This window comes from Malania oleifera, chromosome 8, assembly GCF_029873635.1.
Source record: "Malania oleifera isolate guangnan ecotype guangnan chromosome 8, ASM2987363v1, whole genome shotgun sequence".
In the NCBI taxonomy this organism is placed as follows: domain Eukaryota; kingdom Viridiplantae; phylum Streptophyta; class Magnoliopsida; order Santalales; family Ximeniaceae; genus Malania; species Malania oleifera.
In genome coordinates, this window is record NC_080424.1 from 48,605,122 (window position 1) to 48,623,142 (window position 18,021).

At 31.8% G+C, this 18,021-nt stretch overlaps 1 protein-coding gene across 1 annotated transcript; it reads right to left on the minus strand.

Moving 5' to 3' along the window:
- Positions 1 to 11,276: 11,276 nt before the first annotated feature.
- Positions 11,277 to 12,833, minus strand: LOC131162099 (uncharacterized). The gene is made up of 3 exons (XM_058118255.1): positions 12,756 to 12,833; positions 12,470 to 12,672; positions 11,277 to 11,472 (listed from the first exon to the last, which is right to left on the minus strand). The coding sequence occupies exons 1-3, from the start codon at positions 12,817 to 12,819 to the stop codon at positions 11,386 to 11,388; spliced, it is 354 nt and encodes a 117-aa protein (XP_057974238.1). The 5' UTR covers positions 12,820 to 12,833; the 3' UTR covers positions 11,277 to 11,385.
- Between the last annotated feature and the right edge of the window lie 5,188 nt (positions 12,834 to 18,021).

Genomic DNA, 18,021 nt, shown 5'->3' on the forward strand with positions numbered 1-18,021 from the left:
ATTTTATTTTGTAGAGAAAAGCTAAATACATGAAAAGAGTCCATTCACCCTCCCTTTGACTCTACATACTCCACAAGATATTTATCAATTTCCTTACAATATTTTATGGCAAATGATGCATGCATTGTGAAGGCATATGAAAAAAAAAAAAAAATTATAGTTGAGCAAACTTTCTTCTTACCTTACTCAATTACTCTCATCTCCCATTCCCTTAAACACACACACACACACACACACACATTATTTACAAGTATGGATAATACAACTTAAAATTCATTAACAACATGGCTATTATCAAATTTACTTTTCATTCCAAAATTAAAAATAAAATTTCAACAAAAAACTAATTTCATAATTTGAAATATAATGTAACTTGCATTTGGCACGATTTAAAGTTAGTTGATCTAAGGACAAAAATATAGTTAAGATTCAAGTCCCTCCAATTACGAATTTTAAGTCAAAATACAACTTCGATAATTAATAATTAACTAAGTTGAACAGTGGAGAGTAATGGATTAATTATCTGAATGAACTAGTTAAGTACCCAACAGACCTTGAACACCAATATATTATATTAAATAATAATAATAATATAATGATAATTACCTTTCAAACAAACAAGATGAGCTTGTAAAGTAGATGTGTAGATTGAGCTGGGAGCTAATTAGTTGAATGGTCAACTATTAACATTCTTATTCAAAATATAATTTTAAAATTTGAAACCTTTTAATAAATTCTAGTTTAATAAGTTGACTAATATTTTGAAATTAATCCATAACTAAAATTATTAATATTTTGAAATTACAATATAATTTTGTAACTTAACTTTGTACCAAACAATGATAATTAAATTATAATTTCCTATAACTATTAATAATAATTGAATTTAAAATTTTAATAACTGCTTATACAAATTAATTTTTACCACCCTTTTTATATATATTTTTAATTTTATTAATTAGTGGGAGGATAGGTTTATTCATAATTTTTAATTCTAAATAAAATTATCAATATTTTGACATCACAACATAATTTTATGATTTAACTTTTATAACAATCAATGATAATTAAATTAAAATTTTCTATAACTGTTACTCACAATTGAATTACAATTTTTTTATAACTACTAATATAAATTGATTTTTACCATCCTCTTTATATTTTTTTATTTTATTAATTAGTGGGAGCATAAGTCTATTCATAATTTTTGTCTTGAAACTACCATAGGCCATAAATAAAATGAATTTATTTCAAAAACACCTTTTGAATTTATAATTTTATCTAAAGTCCGATAGTAATTGAATTAAATTATATGATGAAAAAACAATGAATAATAAAAATAAAATAAAAATAAGTTGCTACTTTAGTCACAATGCTTGCCATAATAAGTCTTTAATATGCAAAATTTTCATATATATATATATATATATATATATATATGATTAAAAATATTTATAATTACAATTACATCTTAAAAATATATAGCAATACTAATTATTAATTTCCCAAAAGTAATGCATTGCTAAACCAAAAGTTTATGCAAATATTTTAGCTTCTGGAAGAAAATTAAATGACATATAAGGAACTAATGAACTTGAGTTCATAAATGGAAAATGGAATGAATAAGATTTATATATAAAAAAAATGCTTCAAATAGATTTCTTTTACAAAATTTAGTCCAATAAGTAGCCTACCAAAAAAAAAAAAAAAAAAAAGTTAAAAAAGAAACTCAAAAATGAACCGATTGCTATTTAGATGATTTTACAATAAATAAGACATAAATAATATGTTAGATCGAGAACTCTTTGTAAACTTTTCAAATTATTTTTTCATGCTATGAACTATATATCATAGTTTTACTTTCTTTTTCTTCTTGCCCATAAGTGTATCTGTATGATCATGTGTCAAAATCTATATAGAAAAATCACAATTAAAAAATTATCCTAATGCATAAATACATTAAGTTACGAAAGTTATTTCAATGAAAACAATTCCAATATTTTTATAAACATAAACCAATTATAATGACTGAATCTCAACTAAACAGAATGAGACAATCTATTGTTCCAGTGTAAAAAAAAAAAAAACATAACCATCCACAATGCAAAGAATCCTTGTGAGACTTTGAAAAATTTCTTGTGCAATTGTCAGCCAACAGTTAGTTCATTTGAGATCATAAATAATAAAATTGCCCTCACACACAATGTGGATGCGATACTAAATAAACAAACAAATCTAGAAATTAGGAAAAAACACATAAAAAAACATAAAAATTGGAAAGAGAAAACAGAAAAATTGTAAAAGTTGCATAATGAATGTTGAATAGATAGGGGAGAAGAAGTTGTCTTTTAATTATTTTTTAACACATTTTAAAAATATACCAATAAATCAAATTGAGAATGCTAAATTTTTTACCAATGAAATATTAGTTAAAAATTAAAATTTTCAAAACTATGAGAAAATTAGGACTAGGATTTGGAGGCATGGCACATTTGAAGGCACAACGATCTCCTTATATATATCTAGACACACACACACACACACACATTAGTTAATGTAGACACCTAATTTTATCTGGGCCTTGTATGACGAAATATGTATTAGATTTTAAATTTTAAAGATAATTTAAAGAGGTTTTCCTATGAGAACTAAACCTGTATCAAATGAGCCTGCGATTCCCAAGTATGATTAGTAGGACCTAGAAAGCAAGTCAAAAAATGTGGTTCTAGATGCCCAAAATGTGAAACATTCTTCTTCTTCTTCTTTTTCTTTTCTTTTTTATCATAAACTAACTACCGTCACAATGCTCCTAAGAAAATGACTCATGGGAATTAGTTCTACATCAAAAGAGCCAATAGTTCCCAAGTTTGAATCATAAGACCTACAAAACAAGTCAAAAATGAGTTTTGAGGTGCCCAAAACGTGAAATATGCTTGTTCGTTTTATAAACCAACTACTGTCATTGTACTTGTAAGTAAAATGACCCATAGGAACTAATCTTGCATCAAACGAGCCAACGGTTCCCAAGTTTTAACCTTATGACCAACAAAATGAGTCAAAAATGGGGTTCAAGGTGCTTAAAACATGAAATATACTTGTTTTAGTTCTTTTATATATAATTTTAGTTTCTTCATTATGTTACTTTTAATTTCTTTTTTGATTTTTTTCCCTTTGCAAATGTGTTGGAGTAATTGTTGGAGGCATGGACACTTTTTGGAGATGTTAACAAAATTATATTTTTGGGCATTTTGTTAACATTCTAGATGGTTTCAATTGGAGGCATGGGCATGTTTTGGTGATGTTAACACAATTACATTTTTGGGCATTTTCATTAATATTCTAATGGTTTCATGTAATAACATTTTAAATATTCCTTCTGTATTTGGACCTTTTTGAACTTTGCTTGTGTATTTGAATGGAATATCAAATGTATTTGAACCTTTTTACTAGAAGGTGTTAAATTAATATTTAATATTTTTTATTATTGAAATTATACAGGAATTACATTTCATTTCATAACAAAAAATAGGAAAAAAGGGAAAAAAATAAGACTAGTTTTTGCCACAAAAGTTTTTGTGACTAAATGTATCGTCACCGAAACTATATTACTATTACCAACAACTTTTAGGAAGGACTTTTTTTTTCATCCCTAAATACCTTTTGAGACGAATATATTTTGTCACTAATTGATGTCCAGTGATAATTGGCAACAACATGCTCCCCTCCCCTTTGTTATTTAGGGACGAGTTTATTTTTTCGCCGAAACTTTTACAGTTTTTAGCGACAAAATTATTTTGTCAAAAAAAAAAAAAAATGCGATAGTCGTAAGAATATTTAGGGACAAAACTATTTGTCCCTAAAAATGACTTCTTCACAATGAATTTCATTATTCATCCCTAAAAACATTTAGTGACGCCCTTTTAGGGACAATTATGCGATGAAAATTTTTTGTTGCCGAAAGACTTTAGCCGCGAATTTGTGACTTTTAAGGACAAATTTTGTCCTCACCAAAAACAAATTTTTTTGTGTAGTATGAAATAGAAGAATCTGAGTTTTGATTGGTTGACTTCAGAGGTAACCTTAGGCTAATCAAGTACCATGCATTGGATGAGTTCGAAAGGGTGCTAGTACCTTCCCTTTGCATAAATATACTCCCGAATTCGACCTAGAAATGTAGACTATCAACTGCTAGTTTCCTTGGACTTGTAGCATATATAGAGACCAATGAATTGGTAGAATGTTAAATAAGTGTTCTAATCTCATTTAGAGTAAAATAAGTTAGTGTTTGCCTTACAAGACTTAAAATTTTGTTTTGATGATAACAAATCAGATAAACTTAACACATTTGGTTAAATGATGATATTTCAGGACTCAAGTATGTGAATACAAGGTCAAGTGTTCATAAGGATCATTGAAAGCTTATACTCCAAAGAAAGATGATCAAATGAAGCTTAAAGAATATTAAGACATGGATTCAAAGATGATCTAATAAAGCTTGAAGATCGTGAGAGTATGAATATTAAAGAGAACATGCTAAAACCTTAAAGTATATTGAAGTTTGAAGACAAGATGGAGTCAAAGAAAGACAAACATGAAGACTTAAGTGCTTAGAATGTCAAAGTCTTAAGAAGTCTTTATGTAAGTACTTCAAACAATTTCAATATGGATGCATGAAGCTCTTAGGTTAATTTCTTGGACCTAAATACCTTTTAAAATGTTTGGAAAAAATTTTTATAAGGTCAAAAGTTATTTCAAAAAAGTTAAAATTATTTTTGGAATGAAAAACACTGAAATGGGATTTTTCAAAAAAACACTGAAATGGGATTTTTCAAATTTTGTTATTTTTTCTATATCCACATTGATGTACACTTTTCTCTGTCAAAAACTCTTTATCTTAAAAAGTGTTCAACATGAAAGTTGTGGGATTTTCTATTAGATATTTGTTGATACCAAAAACATCTAATTTGGAATTGTATATAAAACGTTATAACCAAAATACTGAAAGAGGGTCGAAACTATCACGTGACTAAAGATTAAGTTTAGTCTACTGAAGAATTTCCTGATGAATTCTTGAAGAGGTAGTAGAGCCTCAGACGACTGAACCTTGTCACTTCAGTCGACTGACCTTATTTTTAGTTAAAATTTCAGTATTTTAAAGAACTTTAGAAGTCTGAACCTAACTCCTTAGTCAACTGAACATTGTTAACGGATATATGTTTTTTTAAAAGTTTTTAAATTCAAATTCGTATTTCTTGTGCTCCAAACTTTCTATAAACTTGGGAAACACTCCAAGTCACTTGGGATTGCGGAAACTGAAATGGAGTACATTGGTTGATCAATATAAATTGCGAAAACCTCAAAGGGAGTACGTTGATTACTTAACTCCAAGACAAATTAATTAAAAGTTTATTTAAAGTTTGAGTTGTGGTTTGTATTAAGGAAACACAATCCATTCATACAGGGCTTAAATCAAATTCATATATATAGGGTGACAAACAAACTCTACTTTGAGATCTTGTAAAAGCTGGAAATTGCAAAAGTACTACATATCATATCTTGATTGAGAAATTGTGGTTGAATGGTTTAATGTTTGTTTAATTGATTTTGTTGAGAATTATTGGGTTGTGTTGATATTTAAGTTGTGGTTAATCTAACTAAGCATTAGATGTCACACCCCGAACCCGCGGATGGGCCCCAGGTGTGAATTTAGTAACCCAACCTGTCTCTGTATCAAATAAAACATACATGATACTACACAGAATGATGGTCCGATCCTGTGGGGTACACGTATACTATATACACAATCACATAAACATACATAAACATCACATATGTAGCGAAAATGTTCTTTCTAATACATACATCATATCATACTAAAGTTTATACATAACTAGAGTCTATGCTCCAAAATATAGTACACATCCCGAGTGTCTACAAAACCCAACAATGACAACCCAGTTACAAAACTAGAAATCTGCTCCGCTAGATGTGTAGATAATCACCCCTAGAACACTGTAGCGGTTTCCGTTTGTTGATTCAGACTGAATCCAGGCCAAATTTGAAGAAAGAAGGTAGAGAAAATCGTTCTAGAGAGAGAAAAATGAAGGAAAATGAGTTTCTTCGTGAAGAAGCAACTTTGGATCCTTTTATACATGATGTTGCCATGTGGCTTCGTCGACCAGAAGACAGGATTCATTGATGAACCATAGAAAGGACTTTGTTGACGAGAGGATTCATTCGTCAATGAAATTCAAATCTGAAATTTTCTCACTCGGGATCTCTTCGTCAATGAGAGACTGAACTTTATCGACGATCTCGTAAAGAACACTCGTCGACGAAGACATAAGATTCGTCGACGAGGTCTGCTATTCTGATTCGTCGACGAGGTTTGCTATTCTTTCTTTCAAAATTTTCCCTTTTCCCTTTATTATATATTTATATACTCTATTTATTATCTTTCCTAATTATTTTAATAGTTATAATTTTTCAAGTTTTTACATTCTCCCCTCTAGAAAATTTTGTCCTCGAAATTTCTCTAATCATCCATCTATTTACATTTCTACAATTTACTAACTCAGGATATCCCATATAGTTTAGTATATATCACCAAATAAACTTTTGTATCATCTATAATTAAATAAAATCTTCATTATCTTAAACATAAATTCATACCTGCCCCCTTGGCTTTATCTACCTTGTCTACGCCCATCGTGTAGACACGTGCTGATCCACCACCACCTCGGGGTACTTGCTAATTTCCTCGAATCTGAATAGGTGCAGGTACAATAGGCAGTAGTTCCTGATAGTTCCTCTTGACGTGCCCTGATTTACTGCACCTATAGCAATTAGGAGTCCCGGTCCAACATTCACCCCTATGCCTCTTATTACATTTCTGACATAAGGAGTAAGATAGATTATCCTAGTAACCAGAATAACCCCGATCTGCCATCTCCTGCTGCTGGCCCACAATATTCTTCTCTCTTTTCCACAATCCTTGACTAGCCTCAGCCTGAAAACTAGAAGGTGCAAGCCTCTTCTTCTGCTCTATCGGCTTTGTACTGCCCTGGATGTTCTTTTCCAGCACCGTAGCCTTGTCTACCAAGTCTGAAAAATTCCTAACCTAGAACCCCACTACAAGCTCATAAAGTCTTCATCTCAGGCATTTTTCAAACTTCCTGACCTTCCTCGCCTCGTTCGGGATCAGCAAACAGAGGAAAACGCGACAATTCAACAAACTTAGCCGCATATTCCCCCCACAGTCATATTCCCTTGTGTCAGATTAGTGAATTCCTTAATCTTATTCTCTTTGATAGATAAGGGGAAATACCTGTCAAATAATAGCTCCTTGAATCAATCCCATGTCAGAGCTATCTTGACCAACCTTTGTTCCTCTAGCAGCTTCAAAGAAAGCCACCAGAGTTTCGTATCACCTGCCATTTTAAATGCAGCATAGCGGACCTTCTGCTCATCCGTTCAGCCAAGTACTTCCAATATCTCATCTATTTACTAGACCTAGTTTTTTGCAACCATTGGATGAGGTCCTTCCTCAAAAGTAGGAGGGTTCAATCTCATAAACTCCTTGATGCTACAACCTTGATCTACCATTGGACAGTTCTGCCCTCTAGTATCCTTCCTCATTTCTGCCATGACTTGTTGGGCTATACCCCCCAACATCATGGAAGTATCAATATCCTCTTCACTGGAATTCTATGAATCATTCCTTCCTTCAGCTCCTACATTCTCATCCCTAGGATCCATTTTGAAAATAGAACAGAAAAGGGATAAGAATTCCATTATCATAACCCTATCAACCCAATCATTCATCTAAATTCCAATATACACCCAACTTCTCAATTCAAGACCAATCTCACAGCTTAGAAATGAAATCATCTAAGGTTTACCATGGCTTTTCTGAGACCGTCGACTGTTTCAAAAAAATCACAGGAAATTGTCGACGTATTTTCGCCTCCAAGCTACAAAAGAAAATTCTAAACTCCTCAATTCCTAACCTACCCATTTCCTATCCTCATCATCACCTATTCCTATACTCTCGTATTAATCATCTTTAAGTCTGTAGAATCTCAAAACTAATGCTCTAATACCAAAAAAGTAATGCCCCAAACCCAAAACTAGGGTTCGGTGTGTTATACAAATCATATCTCCTGTATTTGATATCATAATTTCAATCATGCAACGGAAATAAAAACATATCCTAAAAAATATACCATATTTTCTACATCTATATACATCTCAAAAACATAATCCAACATTTAATATTCCCAAATATTCACAACACTGAAAACATAAATATATTACAATCCCAAATATTAAAACTACATTTTATACCCTCTAGCTCAAAAGTGATACAATAGCTCGAGCTCCCCAAGCTCGATCTCGAGGAGATCCTGAAAAAGATAAATTCCACTATCGGGTGAGACACATCTGAGCAATGAAGGAATACATTAAAATAGTGTGTGGCTAACATGTAATTTGTGTACAACATTCGTTTATATTCTTTATTTGCAAATGAAACCATAATTATAAAACCATTCTCTGTTCCTTATTATACACAAGTAAAGAATTTTACCAACGAGAGTTCCTAAGGAATACAAGTAGCACCCCTCTGCTCTGACACTTAATATAACCTACGATCACATCTAAAGCATATCAGGGCATTTACCTTACTCAGTAAGTCCTTAGGTGGATAGTTTATCTTTTACTCACACATTCATACAAAGGTTTACTGGCATAAGTTCCCAAGAATAGGAAAAATTACCCACCCATACAAGTAGCTTCCCTTTGCCCTAATACGTTATGCAGCCCATAGCTACACCTAATACCTATCAGGGCACTCGCCTTTCTCAGCAAGCCCTCGGGCGAAGAACATACCCTGCCCCAAATACATGTAATATTACAATATATAATACATTTCTTTCTTTACTCTATATCTATTATCTCCGTATCATTCATTACATTCATATTAATATTCCATATTCTTATAATCTGTTTCCATATCATTCTTGTCCATATCATTTACATTTGCCAATTTCCATTTCCGTTGTTCTTTTATCTGCCATTTCCCATATTATCCATGGTTAAAATAACAATTATGCATTTAGAACTCTCTATATCAATTATATCATAGTCATGCTTCTGCCCCATGACGGGTTGTAAGGCCCGAAGGCTGGACTTAACTCTGGTCGACCCACTAGAGCTAAATCAACCATATTTTACTGTCTGTAGGTCTGATTGGTTGCTCCTACACTAGTCTAGACTCCAAGGGGACGCTACCCTTCCCAGCACAATCAACCATCCCATCTCCACACTTTATCTAAGACGTGTGGGTGCGCTAGTTCCGCCAAATATATTCGTAACAGTACTGTGCCCATTTTCCAGTTTACCAGTTTCTAGTTTACCAGAGCTCTCAAACCATACATTGTCATTTAACAATTCCAAACACATGCAAAATAAACCATATCACATATTTATTCTCAATACATTTCCAGTATTTTCTACATCTCATACATATATCATAGTTCAACGTAGAAATTTCATTTTACTCATGCCACACAATTTATCAACATAATTCATACATTTACCGTAAAATAAGCCAACCCACATTCTTCGTTAATATGCTGAAAATATACTTTTTATTTCTTACACAATTATCCAGAAAATATGCCATTTTATTCTTCCTTTTTCGCAAATAATAACTAGCAACACAGCCCTAGGCTAAGAAATTTACATTTTAAACTGTTGGCTTTTTAGAACTCAAATAAAAATCATATACATATATACATAAATTTTCCATTTTTACCAGTTAATTTCATAAAAATCTCGATTTAATATATTCCTCCTACCTGCTTTCTTGAACTACACCAATAGGAACCCCAAAATGATGCTTGTGGTGCTCACCTGAACCCTGGATCAAAAATCCTAATTTAATTAAATAAATCCCGAATAACTGACTATTTCAGCATTTCCTCAACCTATAAATTTCAATTAAACCTTTAAAACCCCAAAAACTAGGAATCCTAACCCTTATCTCAACTTTAGAGCGTTTCCTAAAAAGTCCAGTTTAGAAATCTAATCTGCTAGATGTGTAAAGAATCACCCTTAGAACACAGTAGCGGTTTCCGTTTGTTGATTTGGGCTAAATCCGGGCCAGATTTGAAGAGAGAAGGCAAAGGAAATCGTTCTAGAGAGAGAAAAATGGAGGAAAATGAGTTTCTTCGCGAAGAAGTAGCAACTTTGGATCTTTTTATATACGATGTTGTCATGTGGCTTCGTCGATGAACCACAGAAGGGACTTCGTCGACTAGAGGATTCATTCGTCGATGAAACTTAAAATTTGAAATTTGCTCACTCGGGATCTCTTCGTCGACGAGAGACTAAACTTCATCGACGATCTCTAGAAGAACACTCGTTGACGGAGACATAAGATTCGTCGACGAGGTCTGCTGTTCTTACTTTCAAAATTTTCCTTTTTCCCTTTATTATTTATTTATCTGCTCTATTTATTATCTTTCCTAATTATTTTAATAGTTATAATTTTTTGGGTCTTTACAAACACCCTTACAATTCATAAGAAAACTTGCGCAAATAAATATAAGAAGAACTAAAAATGGGTAATTGATATATAGCATAATGATATTTGAATTTTCTAATATTTATGCTACCTTACATTTGGTGCATAAAATATTTATTTTTACAACAATAACAATCATAATACAATAATATGATAACTTACAAAAGTCATCATAAAGAAAATAATAATACAAAAATTTTAACAAATATACAACACGAAATAGATAAAAAATAATAATTTACAAATTTCAATGGAAGACTATTTATTTGTATCCCACTATATATTGGATGGAATAATACAAACTTTTACGTAATTGACATTTAAAAAAAAAAAAAAATTATTATATCCCTATGCAATTTTTATTACTTTCACATTTAATATTCCATTGGTTAAACATCACCTTAGTACTTGATCTTAAAATTGGCTAATATATTGATGGTAAAGACGTCTTGATTAAATGTCATTTTTATAGGACTTCCTCTAAAAATTTAAAGAGATTTCCCTTCATAAATTTACTTGAAATAATAATCATTTTCCATAGTATCAATATAGTTTTAATATTTGGCAGCACAAAATTTACTTTTTATCATATACCACTTGACCATGAAATGGACATATAAAATAGAACAGTTAGGCATTGCAGCTGAAATATATTCAAATGAAGAAAATAATTATCAATATGAACGAGTCATCCTAAACTGTATTTTACAAAATGCAAGATCTGATAAAAAAAAAAGAAAAAGAATGGAAAATGGAGTTTTACATTGACCCATAACTTAAACAATGCACTTAGAGTACTATTTTTCATCACTTGCTTCTTTGGAAATCCCATTGGCATCTGCTGGTTCAAGGAATGAATCCATTTCTTTGGCGGTTTCTTCAACCTGCATTTTCATTTTCTTAATCCACAACTAACAATTGTTAAATACTAAAAAATAACGAGATGATATTGACACTTACCCTATGCTTAAAGAGACTTTAAATTTGAAGTTGTATTAAATTTTTATTGGATGTATTATAAATTGTATTAAAATTTTTTAATCTATCCAAATCCATATCTAAGGTCTGGAATTCATATTTTCAAATGTAACATTAAAATATTAGTAAAACACTGATGTTACTTTTGTTTGCGAAATGAAATAGAATGCAAATTTAAACACAGAGAATAAGAAAATCAAGTGATAAGTTTGATTCCATTTCCACAGACTCCATTTCATTTCATCTACTAAACATGCTATAAAATTACTTTTAATTTGTTTGTGGTGGTGGTTTATAAAATAGCTATTCTTAAAAATGTGATTAAATAAAGTGAGAAATTTAAATAAAGATAGAAATTATAGTTATTTTTTTAATCTCATAGGAAATGAATAGACATTCTTATAGTGAAATTTAGAAATAATTATTTATTACTGATTCTTTATTAAGCATTCATAAACAAATTTATATTATTATTTGCTTTATGATAATATTTTTAAGCAAAATATCTAACTTGTATCCTTCAATACTTTTTCCTATCAACTCCCAATTAAGATTCCAGATCTCCAATTCAAAAGTTCTAAACTTTAATTTGGGATCAACTATTAGTTATTTATTCAAGTCAAACTATTCTATAATATTCTAATATTAAGAATGTAATAGGTTGTCTAAAAAAGTATTTCATATAGCCCTGCCCAAGTGGGACTTTTTCTTTTAAAATTACTATTTCTCCTTCTAGAGTAATTAAAGCAGATTTTAATTACTTGTAAAGTTTCCTATTACTTTTTTTATATTGAATTATTATTTAACAAAGCAACATAGTCAAATATGAGAAAATGCTAATGCAAGTGAAGAAGAGTATGCTTAGATAAAGTCAAAGCCTAGAATTAGGCAGAAATTCAAAACCTTCTCAATGATGTCTTGTGCTAGATGAGCATCCTTAGCTGTTTCCTTGGCCACATTTTCCACAAAAGCAACAGCTTTCTTGAGTTTTCCGCCTTCCGGGAGTTCATCCACCACCTCCTCCGTCACCTTCTCCACCTCCTCCGCCACCTTTTCCACCATCTCCGTCACATGCTCTGTTGCCTCTGCTGCAGTTTCGATTTCTCCTGCACATACAAAAGTTCACGGCTGAGATTTTCCAAAACATAGGTCTCATTCTGAATCCAAAACACAACCTTTTCACGCTTACTTGTCAATTTCAGTAATGGCCCCCATTTGTGCTTTAGAAAGGGTAGAATTATTGTCAATAGCATCCCCAGAATCCATGGATTCCTGCTATAAGAAATTATCACACCCCATTAACATTTATTCCAAGGAGGTATAGAAAAATTGAAAGAACTATGTTGGTGGATTGTGATTAACTTACCAAGAATTTGGAGAACCAGAAGGAAGTGGAGATTCTTGTGGAAAGCTGCTACGGACAACTGTGTTCCTATAACTGCATCATTGAACTCAAGTCTGCAAGGTCAGTGTCCCATAATTAACGCGTGGAAGATCGTGGAAATGGAAGTATTAGGATTAATTACTTACATCTTTGTATGGTTTCTTCTTCTCCACCAGGGGGCAATCATGAGAGCACGCAAACCTCGAATTTGCGGAGTCAGCGATCCATCCCTGCGTCTTGCAGCTGCCAAAAAATGCCTGCAAGGAAGAACAAAGGCTCGAGGTCGAGATTGATGACGAAGGCCCGCAGGAAGACTAGAGAGTGCTGTTGATCTTGCTGTTGACATAGCCAGAATTCTAGTTCTATCTCAAATAAATCTATTTGGTTCAAGCAAGAGAATAATCCTATTTGTAGTTTTGCTCAGTTGTAGAATACGGAGAACTTTGAAACAAGGATGGAGTTCATAAGGGTTTCTTTACCATGGAATTGCATAAATTGTGCTTGCGGGCAACATGCAGGGGTGGGATTACTCGCTGGACCCGCGTTTTGAATGTCAAAGGATGAATTCAATATTACAAATGGTTTAAAAAGTCAATGTAAACAAATTAAACCTTTATTGCCGCACGTTACAGTTGAATTATATAAACATTTTTTACGTTAGAATTTTCAGATATGTTTCTGGGGTTGGGCTGCATAAAATCAAAATAAACCCCAGGCAGCTTATCAAGTACAAAGCCATGTGCTCATACAAATTCCCATAAATAAATAAGAAATACTGCTATTCAGTCTTTTTTCTCTCTCATTTTCTTTTTAGCACACTTCATTTTCTTTTTATTATCTCTCTCTCGCTGGTTCCCAAATAGGCCCAGTTAAACTTAGCAAATATGCAATGCCACATCGTGCTAATGACAACATACAATCATGTGATGAAAATCCTACGCTTAACTAAAGCCACCCAATTGTATAACCACAAAGAAGATTAATATGAACATTTCTTGGAAGTTATATTTGGCAATTTATTTTAGCCTTCTGAGTTATACTTGAATGAAGATAGGGCATGAAGCTTGTCGGCCCTTATCCCCCCCTGCCTCATATAGGAGGCGGAGAAAATATTAAGCACACCAGGTATATACATTGGATCTAACATAATTTTGTTATGTATATAAGAAGTTACCTAATTTAGTTAAATAAATACACATGACACAATCATGTTAGATTCGGTGAATACACTCAATGTACCTAATAATTTCTTGTCTGAAAGAGGTTGCAAATTTTCTCCTTATATGGGAAAAAGAAAAAAAAGAAAAGAAAAAGATATGAAACACTTTAATACCGGGAAAAAAATACAAAAGATTAATTATCTCCCAATAAATAAGATATTAGCACATGCACATAGCTAGTTTGTTTTTTAAATGTAAAACATGTGATAGTGGGTTTCATATTAATTAACATTAAATGTAGAAGAAGTGAGACCTACTTGCCACATGTTTCACATATGAAAAACATACACATTGACAACATGGAGGGACAAGTCCCTTATATAATTTCTCCAATAGATATGAGTTGTTAACCTATCAAATATAAGATAAACAAGTAGATAAAAAGAAAGTAAATGTTTTTAATATAGGAAAGAAACAATTTGCAAATTGCAGCTCAAAATTGCAGCAAACACTATATCCAAGAAGAAGGCAAAGAAAATGTGTAAGAGAAAGTGTTGCAAAATGGCTAAAATACGTAAGCTATTGAACGTATTGTTTCTTTTTTCCTATGAACCCATTTAGTTCCTATTAATAGTGTGATCATTGGGCCTAGGAAATAAGGTCAAAACTTTATTTCTTTTAAATTGTTTAACTCTTCTTGCATTGCTAAAACTCATGATTCTTCTTTAATTGCATCGAAAACATTGTTGGGCTCCTCTTGTGATAAGAATGCAAAATGATTACACATGTTTTTAAGAGAAGAGCGATTTGTTATCCCACATGAAGGTTCACCAAGGATTTGATCCTTAGGGTGGGTCCTTCACAAACTTCCATTCCTTTGACAACTTGTGGACCTTATCTTTATCTTTAGCATCATCATTAAATTTTTCTTTGATCTTATTGCTCTCCTATTTGTCATCATGGATTGATAAATCTTCTAAGCCCTTTTCTTGTATCTAAATCATCATCAACAATATTCTTGGAAGAAAAGGGGTTAGCTTCATCAAATACTACATGAATTGATTCGACAACAGACATAGTTCTTTTGTTATATACTCTAAAAGCTGTACTTTTTAGAGCATAGCCAAGAAAAATTCCCTCATTCAATTTAGCATCAAATTTTCCGAAATCACCTTTATCATTCAAAACAAAGCACTTGTATTCAAAAACACGGAAATATGAAATGTTAGGTTTCTTTCATTTCCAAAGCTCATATGGGTTTTTATCTAAGTTGGGTCTAATTGAAACTCTTTTCATAACATAACATGCAGTATTTACCGCTTCGGTCCAAAAATATTTAGGTAGATTATGCTCATTAAGCATAGTCCTAGCCATTTCTTGCAAAGATCGGTTCTTCCATTCAACAACCCCATTTTGTTAGGGTATTCGAGGTGTTGAAAAGTTATGTGAAATACCAGTTTTATCACAAAAGTTTTCAACATCCTTACTTTTAAATTCTCCACCCCTATCGCTCTAGATGTGCAAAATAGTATAACCTTTTTCATTTTGTATCTTTCTACATAATTTGGTAAACATTTCATATACTTCATCCTTAGAGGCTAAAAACAAAACCCAAGTAAATCTAGTGTAATCATCAACAATGAAAAAAACATATAATTTTCCTCCTAAACTTTGAGTTTTAATTGGACCAAACAAATCTAGATAAAGTAATTGCAGTGGCTTACTAGTAGAGATAAATTACTTCTTTTTGAAACTTGTCTTGGCTTGTTTACCAAGTTGGCAAGCATCAATTTGGATAGGAGATCTATGCTAGCATGACCTAGCCTCCTATGCCACAACCAACTAGTTTCATTTAAGGCCGAAAAGCATTTTACATCTTGAGATGCTAATTTTTCAAAATCAATAGAATAGACATTTTCAAAACGATTTGCAACAAAGAGCACTTTATGTTCTTCCAAATTTTCAACAATACAAGTATTCTTTTTGAAAGTAATATCAAAACCTTTGTCACATAATTGACTAATGTTTAAGAGATTATGCTTTAGGCCTTCTACAAGCAAGACATTTTCAATAACTAAGGAAGGTTCCATACCAACCTTACCTACACCAATGATCTTGGCATTGGCATTGTCTCCAAAAGTAACAAAATGATCAGCAGTGTTTACTTTTAGCAAGTAATCAGCCCTTAATGATCACATTATTGAAATTAATCAAGTTGAATTAACATTCAATTTCAAGTTCAAATCTTTTAGCTGAATAATTTCCAAAAATCAGATTAGGATGGATTAAAAATAAAACTCAGATTTTGATTTCAAAATTTAGATTTTATTCCTTTACTCTAATCAATGAAATATGATTTTCAGATATTGTATTTTTGAAAACTTTCAATTCAAAATAACTTGTTGCTGTTTTAATTTTCAAAACTTAGAACTTCAAAGAATTTATCAATCCAACCAACAAGTTAATGTATGCTGAATTTAAATTTGTTTTCAAAACAAGATTCTAGTATTTCCCAAAGTTTAGCAAGACATAAAAATCATCCACGTAGTTAATACACTTGTAGAAAATAAAGAGAGTTAAGAGAAGAGCTTAGAACCGGATTTTTTACAAGGTTCGGCTTGCAGTCTACATCCTTGCCCCAAGCAATCGTTGTGAGGATACCAACTTTTTTATTAGGAAAAGTTACCATCTCTCTCCTTCTCAGGTGGAGATCCCTCTTTAACAAGAATACCTCTTCTCGTTAGCCAACAATTCAACAACCTTGAATAATTAAAAAAACAACACAAAGTAGCAAACTTGTTGTCGTACAATGAATACTCTCAGTTAGAGTTGATTTGTACAAGTTAAAATTACTAGCTTGTTAGCAAACATTCAGCAAAAACTCTTTGAAAGTATGAGAATTAGATCAATAGATAATTGCTTGTAATTGTTGTTGTATGTAATCCTTGGGTTTAGTATGTATTTATAAATAGAAAAAGTAATATTTCGTGTTCCCCAAGTTTACTTGTAGTATTCCCTAAGTTTTTACAAAGTTTGGTGACCAAGAAATCAAATTTGGAAACTTTCTCTCGCTGCCAAAATACAACAGTTAGTCGATTGTGTATATGGGTTAGTCGTCTGTCCCCTTTGAAATCAACGTATTTTTTCAAACATAGAAGGGTGTCATTCGCCTGTGCCCTAAGGGTCAGTCACCTATGCCTATTCTGTTTGTTCAATTATAACAACATATAAATCATCAATCGCTTGAGGGTGAATTGTTAGTCGCCTGACCTGTTTCTGTTTGTCACTTTATTTAGCATTAAATATATCAGTCGCCTGACATTTCAAAACATGTGCTTTTGAAAAATTAGTTTCCAAAACCTTTTTAGCTTTCATACTTGGCATATTAATTTGAGACTTTTGAAAATACATTTCCTGGGATTTTCAAAATCAAATCTTTAAGTCAATATTGAATCCTAAGAGCTTCAGACACTTATATTGAAAATATACGAAGTACTTACATGAGACTTTTAAAAAACTATGACACTTCTATTCACTAAGTCTTCATGTATAGCTTCTTTTCTTCACGTAGAGCTTGACTTCAAGTTTCGGTAGTCTTTACCTTCATAAAATTTTGTCGCATTAAGTTTAAGCTTTTCAACAGACATTATCAAGCACTTGTTCTTGATCTGAATTACTTTGAGTCACTTGAACTTGAACACTTGAGTTTTGAATAAGCATTAAAAGGCTTAAAAGGCTCCCCTTTTTTGATGATGACAAACAAGGAGCGAAAATTGAGTAAGACTTAAAAGGCTCCCCCTTACAATATGCATTAACTTAACAGTATTTGTAAGGAATGTCATATATATCATGCATGCATACAAACTCAGTGTATATTTCAAGAATCAATTTCATACTCATATATCAAAATC